Here is a 9,280-nt window from a genome sequence, read left to right on the forward strand (position 1 = left end):
ACGATTGCACTGAAACCAGTCAGGCCAAACCCAGCTAGAACCGTAGGGGGAGGCAAGCGTTACAAGGGGGGCCATCCCCATCACTGTGCTTGAGGAACTTGCACAACCCCGGCTCTTAATCCTTCTCTTCCCCGTGGGTGATGATGTGGACGAGGTTTTTGTAGTCTAAATTTCCAGTGATGTCTGGGGGGAAAGCGGCAAACATCTGGTCGACCTGCAACGTAAATGGGCCCAGATGGGAAAGGGTTAAACAGATTGGTTGGGTATTCAGGTGAGCAGAAGTGAAGGAGGGGGCTGGGAGCTGTTTGAAATCACAGGAAGTTCTGTCCTTGGCGTCAATGGGAGCAGGCTGGGACTGGGAGACTGCCCTTTGCGGCGGCCTGCCCGTATTTCGCTCGCTTGTTAACCAAGCAATGGAAATATGGGAAGGAAAGGAAAGTCTCTAGCGCACCTCTAACTGCAAGGCCACTGATCTACACTAACCCTGTGCCCTGACCCCCAGCTCCGCTGAAGGCGCTTGCCAGTGCATGCCTATACGGCGATGCGCGGTGCCCTGTGACGCTCTGATGGGATTCCATCGCTCATCACTATCGCGGAGAGGTTGGGTCCACGCCCAGCCCTGGGTGCTGCTTGCCAACCCCCACACAATTCAGAGATGGCTTGGTCCTGGCCATCACAGAGATGGTGACATGTGGATCCGGGCTGGGTTTGAATTCTCACCTTTTGGGAGTGTTTGTATCCAGGGGCTTGGGTTTGACTGGGTATGGAAAGAGAGGCCTGCTGTGAAATTTAGCTCCTAGGCTCCCCCAAAGCCCAGTGCTATTGGACCCCAGGATGTAGGATGGTACAGGCTGTGGGAGATGGGCTCTGTTGCAATAGACTGATTTGCTTCATTTAGTTGTTACTTTGTGCAATGGCCTGATGCAATGGACCCCCCAGCACCCCGGAGCCCTATGTCATGGCTCTGACCTGGGCTCGGTACCCCCAGCCCCCACATCACATGAGGGCTGGACAATCGAAGGACTGTCTGTGGACAATGTGGGAGCAGCCAGGGACACAGCAAGACTTGGAATAGGGGAGCTGGGGGGCTGCCCAGGAGGGCTGCGGTGAACAGTGCGAGGACCCTGAGGAGAAGTAAGAATTGGGCTGTAGAGGGCTTTTTGGTGAGCCCCGGAGAGAATTTGTATGGGTAGTGGTCGGAAGTGGCAATGGGAATTGTGCCGCAGGATGATCTTGGGATTGCAGCAGGGTCCCAGGGCTGGGTCCCAGCGTAGAGGCCGGGCATGGGCTCCCCTATCATCGCCGTGAGGTGAGGAGAATTCTCTATGGGAAACACTGAGGCACTGCTCAGTCCAGGGCAGGGGAAGGACGGTTTCATTTGAACTCTTGTGGTTGCCCCATAGGGCGGGCTCTTGCTTTGTTCCTCTGTCCAAAGCACTAGATCACCCCGCCACAAATGGGAGATGGCAGACCAATGGGGAAACTGAGTCACAACAGGGAAACTGAGGCACGGACTTGTGCTCTACCCTGGAAAGGTAAGCCAACCTGTTACAGCCTGAGCCTGCTGCCCACGCATGCGCAGTAAACAGGTCAGTGTTAGGCATTGCTGAATGGTGCACCCTGTATAAGGATGGAAGTGAAAAGGAGCCCTGTGCATACCTCTTCCTGGGAGAACCTCTCTCCCTGCGTCATCAGCATTTCTTTAATGCTGCAAATAAAAGAGCATGTTGTCAGAAAGAGGGAGGGACGGTGAGAAAACCAGAACAACTCCCCCTGCCCCATGCACACCCCAACTGCTGCTCTGCACTTACTAGTCAGATTTCAGGCCTTTGCCCTCGGGGTCAAACACCTTGAACGCGTTCAGGATCGTCTCCTCTGGATCGGCACCTGCAATGGGGAGCACATGCAACCGCTGCTGGCACAGAGCAGGGATTATGCCTGCCGCGGGCCGCGCCGGGGAGTGGCATCCCCTTCGGGGAGGGGGATCGCAGATCCTGTGCCATCTCCCAGGAAACAGGGGCTGTGTGGTCGAGCAAGCTCATTCCCTGCAGGGAGGGGCCTGCAGATGGACGTGCCCTGGCCTACCACCACCATGCACAGCAACGGCTGGCATCTCTCCACCCACCCCCTGCTGTCGGGGCCATGTGCATCCCATGGCATGGAGAGGAACAGATGCACATTCATGTTGCCCCTCCCTGCCCCCAATATGTAGCTAATCTACCCAGTGTATTTATAGCATGCTAGTCTCAGAGGAGCTGCGGGCTCGGTGGGCTTAAGGAATTCTGCACCAGTGTCCCATAGCTTGGGTTGCACAATGGGTGAGGGGATATGGCTGCTGAGCAGGAAGGACTCTGAGTCACAGAGAAGCTGCTGCTCTACGCAACATCCTCTCCTGAAAACCTGTCAGGACGTAGGCAGCAAAGAGCCACAATAGTTCACATCGGCACGCCTGGAGTCCGTGGCACCAAACCCCTCTGAGGGGTGTGGGCAGCTGTTAGAGAGCGTGTCTCATCTAGAGGCCCCAGGGTGCTGCACAATGATGTAAGCATTGCTATCTCTGTTTTGTAGCTGGGGAAACTGAGGCACAGAGCAGTGGCAACTTGCTCAAGGTCACCCAGCAGGCAAGGGGCAGAACTGAGAAGAGTGCAGGGGAGGCTGAGAACGAATAGGAGCGATTGCTGTGTGCATTAGACCAAGATGCACGGTTTCTGGGAATATCCTGTGTATGAGACTTTGACTGTCAACACCCTGTCACCCTGTCTTTGCCATTTCCTGCCCCACCATGCTGAGGGAAAGATGCAGGAGAAACCCCATGGAATGGCATTGGGACATTTTCACCTTCTGCACTTTGCTGGGGGGAAGAGGGTGATTTGACTCCTAGGTCCTGAGCCAAAGCCCCCTTAAGTGCACGCAAAGGCGCCCATTGAGTGCAGGATCAGGTCCTTGGGGAGAAACTGCAAATAAAGTTACTTTATGTTTTAATATACATTGCCCTTTCCTAGCATCTTCACTTTGAGGATCTCAAAGCGCTAAGTCTTAGCACCCCTTGTGAGGTAGGGCAGGGTCATTATCCCTGTTTTGCAGATGGGCCACTGTGGCACAGATAGGTTAAGTGACTTGCCCAAGTCACACAGGGAGTCTGTGGCACAGCCAGGTATACAGCCTAGATCTCTTGCCCCCCCAAGCGCTGTAACAGCCACCGGACCATCCTTCCACTCATTTCGTCCCTCTGCCTTATCTTACCCTTGAGCTTCTCTCCAAACATGCTCAGGAATACAGTAAAGTTAATTGCTCCAGGAGCCTCCTTTATCATTTCATCGAGTTCTTCGTTTTTTACATTCAAACGACCTAGACAAGAAACAAAAAGACAAATCACCTGGGACATGGATTAAACTTTATGCAGATTTTCAGGTACATGAGCCCATTTTATACACAAACAAGCCTATGAATGAGTTAAAAGACATAGAAAGGTGCATTTTTTACCATGGGAATAGTCTCCCCAGGGAAGTGGTAGAAGCTCGATCCTTGGAGAGAAAGAGAACTGGACCAGACAAAGCACTAGAAAGTGTATCGTAGGGAAGAATTCTGCACTGACTGAGGTATCTGCTACTCTGATTTCTATGAGTCTAGAGAACATCACAGAATTGCACCATGATTAGTTCCCACCTACATTTTGTCAGTAAAATGAACAGAACCAAACGTCTGCCTATTGTCATCCATAGAGCTACAAAAACAGGGCCTGATCCTCTTTGGATTACAATGCAGTCACAACTGATTTGCACCCTTCTAAGTGAGGTGATAACCGGGCCTTATGTTTCTCCAAGGATGTACATAAGCCCCATAAATCACATAATCCAGCAAGACTACTCATAGAGTAAGGTATTACTCAGCAGGAGTAAGTCTGGCGGAATTGGGCCCTAATTAATTTAATAACCATTTTTGCTAGCCAGGGCCTAAATTATTTAACAACATCAGCCTCAAAAATGATCCACACTGACCAAAAATGTTCAGAAAGTAAAATAATCTGCTCTTTGTAATAGAAATGATTTTGGGTCCCGTAGTTTTGAGCAGAGGAAATGGAAGATCCAATTAACCAGGGATTGAATGAAATGGAAAGCAGAGTCGTTGATTTCTCATCTAATAATTAGTCTAACACGATCAAAGCCTTTTCTGGGGGGAAGGAGGGGCGTTGTAAGATGCAGGCTTACCCACTGCAGCAAACGTATCTCTCAGATCTGCCTTGTCAATAAAGCCATCCCGGTTCTGATCCATGATGGTGAAGGCCTAGAAAGGGGAGAAAAGGGAATGGCAGCATGCAGAACAATAACGCACAGCTCCCTGAGAGTGTAATATCGCTCCCTCTGTTTAGCCATGTTACATTTCAGCCTGGCTAGGAACTGTGGTGTGGCAAGGGACATAACTGTCTTTGTTCACAGCTGTTCTTGCACCTTCCTCTCACAGTGATTTACGTCAGTGGGATCAGAGGCGAGGGCTTCCAGCAGCGTTCAGGATCGGGCCCAAAGAGCCCCTGTTGTTCAGCAGTACAGCAGCATTTATTAGGCTCCCTGGTGGGGCAGGGCTGGAGGCTGCTGCCCGATCCCCTCTGGGAGTGGCTGCGTGATGCGGGCTGAGGCATTGCTCAGCTGCCCAAGACTGCATCCCTTCCAGAGCAGGTGTCTCCACCCAACTGCCTCACCCTATGGGACCAATTGCTAATGTCCTGGGAGCCCAGCTGACCACGGTGCTCGTAAGAATGACATTAGAAGATGCACTGAGAATGCTAGCAGGGGATGGGCCTCGCTGATTGATGGACATTGCAGCCAATCAGCTAGAAGAGAGCAGATGTCCCTGTCCAAAAGCTCAGTCAGGGTGCAGGACCCATGGGGTGGGAGATTATCCCTAAGGTATCACTACAGGTAGGAGAATTCCTTCTGTAGGAGTCCTGTGCGGGGGGAAAGGGGGTGTGACAGATGTTCTCTCCCACATGGTAGCTATTCTCTAGTTTTGTAAAGCTCATCAGTAGGCCTGGAGTTGTCTAAGCAGTAACCACTCTGTCTGCAGCCCAGGGCTAGAGTAACTATGACAGTGTTTACAAGCCCAGGGAGTGGGGCGGGGGGAAGGACTCAGCCAGGAGAAGGCGTTGTGGAGCACAGGGGTTGGGGAGTTCACTTGCATGAGGTCTCCTGCCCCAACTGGCTCCCATGGTTCCCAGCATGCAGGAGTTCAGTTTTGGCCACTGCCTTGTCCTCAGTTATCGTACTCGGAGGAATATGGATACACTCCGCTAAAGAAGGCCCCGTGTTATCACCCTGTCCAAAGACTCTCTGTGGGTAACTTTGAAGACCTGAAAATGTGTAACCATATGACACCCATGAAAGGGTTAACCAGATCTCGGTAATAATGCCCTGCCTCATGGTCACAGCTCAGCCAATGAGAATTTGCTCGGATTATACAGGGCTGCTGTCTTGTGTGCCATTGGCTGAGTGTCTTGTCACTCACTCTTCTGCTGGGAGTGCAGTGTCATGAAGTTGAGAGAAGACCCCGTATTTGATTATGTAGTTGAATTACGTTTGTTTGTCCCCCCACTAAAGCAGTTGTCTTTTAAATGAGCTTCTAGGACTCTTGTTCCAAATCCAACATCACCGAACCTAAAAGCATTTAGAAAAAGTTTGACGATACCACCATATAGGTGGTTCTTGGCTTTACCCTTCATGGTCATTGCAACAAAGGCCACTTACCTCTTTGAATTCTTGGATCTGTGTTTGTTCAAACATAGAGAAGACGTTGGAATTAGCTCCCTCTGATCTCTTCTTAGCTTTCTTGGGTGCCTTGGAAAATTCAAGCATGCTATCATTAACTCACTGTATTTTTCAATGTGGAATAAATTTAAACTACCCTGAATTTATTCCTAAATCTTTATGAATAGCTAGGGACTGCTCCATGCTGGTGCACTTTAGTTCTTGAAATGATCCGCTCTTTCTCAGCTCAGAAGTGTGGGGTAAAGTACATGCTGTTCTGTAGCAATGGGAGTTATTATTTCTTCTCACAAGGTAGGGTAGAGCTCAGTTTCTTGAGCTCCTGATGCATTTGACCAAATTGATTAGTAGGGAAGCGACATGAAAAATGACTAGCCACACTACAGTGTGACATCTGCTGTGGTTCAAATGACATTTGGCTGAGAAGTAAAAGCACAGAAATCTCCCCTTGTAACAATAGACATTCAGGAGTGGAAAAGATAGTTAAGCACGTCTCGGAGATTTCATGCCATGGCTGTCACTATTATGAGCTTTATCACGGTTTTGTACTTTTTATTAAGAATGATGTTACTGCAATGGCTACACATTAAAGTGCTCTAAAATCTGCCCTTTCCTACACCAAAGAAGATGAAACCCAGAATTGAGTTGATTGCGATTCTTGTGGTTTAAACAGGAAATGTTTCAACACACGTGCTAAAGTTTCTACCTTATTGAGAACTTCTGGTCCTTTCTACCTTAGCTGCACACATGTGATCTGCTATGATCTTTTCCTTTTAAATAAATATCACAGATTTGTAAGCGACCCCATTGAGAGGGTCCATGTCTGGTATTCCTAGGTACTGCAAAATAAAAATAAAAAGATTTAAATGTGCCAGTTCGAGGGATAGAGATGTACTTCCTAGAAGGTGCATGGATGAAGGGAAAGAATTCCAATTTGACCTTAAAATATTCTCAGTCCCATTTTGCAAGCTCTGTTTAGTTCTTGATTTGAAGACAGGGCAGCAGTTAACCTAGAAGAAAAAACCCACTTTGCTGCTGCTATTTTTATGCCACCGTGTATTAAATACCCCTAGACTGCTTACCTTGTTTCAGGAGCTATAAGGCATGTGTGTGCCATTAGGGCACTAAAGTCTCTCTCTCTCTCTCTCTCACTGATCGCTAGAGATGCTCCTAGTAAAGAATCCTGCTGCTGACAAGCTCATCTCACTGTCATTCCCGCAGCTGCCCACTCTCATTACTCACCATCACCGGAGTTACTTTGCACGGCCCCTGATGTTCTTGCAAGAGGAATTCAAAAGACAATCCCCCAGGCCGCTCTGCGCTGAAACAATAAATACAGCCCAGGGCAGTTTAAAAATAAACGCATGCCCACTTTTGGCTGTAATAGGTAAGTTAGCCGCCACCTCCGCCACCCCCAGCTCTGTTGTCTCTCCGTCTTTGTCTTGGTCTCATCTTGAATAACAGCTTGTTGTCCCTGTGACATGTGAGACCCAGAGGTTTTCAAGGTTAGAGAAATGCCAGCAGGCTGTGTGGGTGCCACTTTGAAGATGTTGACACGAGTCGTGCTGCACAGCTTGTGCAGAATGAGTGACACCTGCATTTGTCAGTGGCTTGGTGGGGGCGAGACAAGCATGCTAGAAAGGATATATCCTGGTAGCTAGGGATGTCTGTCTATACAGACGTACAGAGCCAGCTCTTGGAGCTGCACTGATTTACAGCAGCTGAAGATCTGGCCCGCAGATCAAGGAGGTTCAGTGCAGTGAATGTCAGATCTGAACCAGGATTTGAACTTCATCCCCCTCTCCCCGTCCAGGGGTATTCAGATGGAGGGTTTTGTTTTGCCTCATTAGAGAGCTAGGGGTGACTTCCATGTACAGTGAGATACATCTATCTATCACCCAGATCTGCCTCTGAGATAGCACCTTCCACGCTGGGAGATCCCAGAGTGCTTCACCAACCACACAGATATTGGGATTCGCAGCACTCACCACACAAATGCAGCCTCCTCTGGGATGGAATGTGGCAGCTGTCACAACATAGCAATCACACAACCCTATCCACGTCTACCCAAAGGCCCCTATGGTCCAGGTGGTGTGAGCTGCCACCGTGCCAGGGCTGATGTAGCCCTTTGCGTGGCACCAGCAGGGCTGGGTGGGTCAGAACCCTTTGTCTGGGGTGGTGGGGTAGGTGCTTTTTCAACTGGATTCTTGTTGAGGGGCTGCGGAGCTCCTGCCCCACCCATCTGCCTGGTGGTAATGAGGGACCCAAGTGTCCAGCAGCTGCTGTCTCCAGTCTCCCTGATGGAAGGGGACCTGCTCCCTCCTCCTTCTCCTCCAGTTGCCCCCAGGGATCACTGGCCCGATAGGCCCCATCTCATGGTCCTATTTTGGAGCTGCTGAGGTCAGTGCGTGGCTGTCAGTGAGGGTGGAGCTTGGCCCAGCCAGTGCAGCTGGGATTATGCTGCTCGCTGGGCTGCAGAACCATGAGCAGGCGCTGCTGCAGTGAAGGGACATCGCAAAGCAGCCCCATATCCAAAGAGCCACCGGGCCAGATTCAGCCCTGCACAGGTGCCTGGCATAACATCCTGAGGAGGTGGCTCATGCCTCCCCCATCCTGGGGGTTGGTCTGGCCCCACACAGGTCAGGGTGGCCCTCCTGAGGCTGTGCAGCACTATCCCTCAAAGCCATGAATGGGACAATGCCCCCCCATCCCCCACACCCATACCCTCTTACTGATCCTTACTGATGGGCACCCACCTGCTACCCAGTTATGCCACACGCCTACTATGGCTTTAGCTCCAGTATGAGGCAGTGCAGTTGTTAACCCTCTGCCTTCCGTCCATTTTCAGCTAGCGTTGCACTGGGCTGTTGAATAGCTGCTCTGTTTCACCCCAGACGTGGCTGCACTTTCACCAGGCAGCCACTGCTGCTGCAATTGATTTGTCCTGGAAGAACAGACAACTGTAGCAGAGGTTACTGAAGGAGAGATATGATGGATCCTCCTCCCAGCTGGACAGGCTACATCTCATCTGGTCGCACTAACCCAAGGAGCCATCGACTCACAAAGCTGAACTCACTGGTAAACTTTTTTTTCCCTCTTCATATATTTAGCCTGTTAATTTGATCCCCCCTACCCCCACCCCCTGAAGTCTAACATGTAGACATACTTGTCCAATGGAGTTGGACCGACACTCCTGGTTAAACAATGCCCTGCGTGTCCCCTCCCGGCTCTCAGCTGTCTTCGCTGCCCCGGCAGATTCTTGTCTTACAGGGTCTAAGATGCAAACAACAGCTGCTACTCCGGTGTCCCCTTTGCCACCCTGTGGAAATGGCCTTGTTACAGCTGAACCTGTTTGTGCTCAGACCTAGGAGCTATATAAAGGCCAGACCTCTTCACATTGCCATCCACTGGACGCGAGACACCCGGGCAAAGTTGCTTTCAACACTCCTCAGTTTGCTGGAGACGTTGTTAATAGGGAAGGATGGGAGAAATGGGGGGCTGTGCTTCTCACGGTGGGCCAGACC

The 9,280-nt window shown here is 50.6% G+C and overlaps 1 protein-coding gene across 3 annotated transcripts; it reads right to left on the reverse strand.

The window, feature by feature from the left end:
• Positions 1 to 115: 115 nt before the first annotated feature.
• Positions 116 to 5,825, reverse strand: MYL2 (myosin light chain 2). Of its 3 annotated transcripts, XM_077834911.1 has the most exons (7): positions 5,707 to 5,825; positions 4,714 to 4,780; positions 4,209 to 4,284; positions 3,244 to 3,348; positions 1,812 to 1,887; positions 1,660 to 1,708; positions 116 to 214 (listed from the first exon to the last, which is right to left on the reverse strand). In XM_077834911.1, exons 1-7 carry the CDS (start codon positions 5,772 to 5,774, stop codon positions 116 to 118), a joined length of 540 nt encoding a protein of 179 aa, XP_077691037.1. In that variant the 5' UTR covers positions 5,775 to 5,825. The 3 variants fall into 3 exon arrangements, with proteins under 3 accessions (XP_077691037.1, XP_077691038.1, XP_077691039.1); XM_077834912.1 differs by lacking the exon at positions 4,714 to 4,780 and having other exon boundaries at positions 5,739 to 5,822; XM_077834913.1 differs by lacking the exons at positions 4,209 to 4,284; positions 4,714 to 4,780 and having other exon boundaries at positions 3,244 to 3,376; positions 5,739 to 5,822.
• Positions 5,826 to 9,280: the final 3,455 nt, after the last annotated feature.

Source organism: Eretmochelys imbricata, chromosome 15, assembly GCF_965152235.1.
Source record: "Eretmochelys imbricata isolate rEreImb1 chromosome 15, rEreImb1.hap1, whole genome shotgun sequence".
NCBI lineage: Eukaryota > Metazoa > Chordata > Testudines > Cheloniidae > Eretmochelys > Eretmochelys imbricata.

Bases quoted from the DNA above. Each gene is read 5' to 3' on its own strand.
- MYL2 (XM_077834911.1), bottom strand. From the start codon at position 5,774: ATGTTTGAACAAACACAGATCCAAGAATTCAAAGAGGTAAGTGGCCTT. The intron at 4,781-5,706 runs GTAAAGCCAAGA...ATCCCCTGCTAG, and splicing joins TGTTGCAATGACCATGAAGG to CATTCTCAGTGCATCTTCTA. The intron at 1,888-3,243 runs GTAAGATAAGGC...TCCCCATTGCAG, and splicing joins GTTTGGAGAGAAGCTCAAGG to GTGCCGATCCAGAGGAGACG.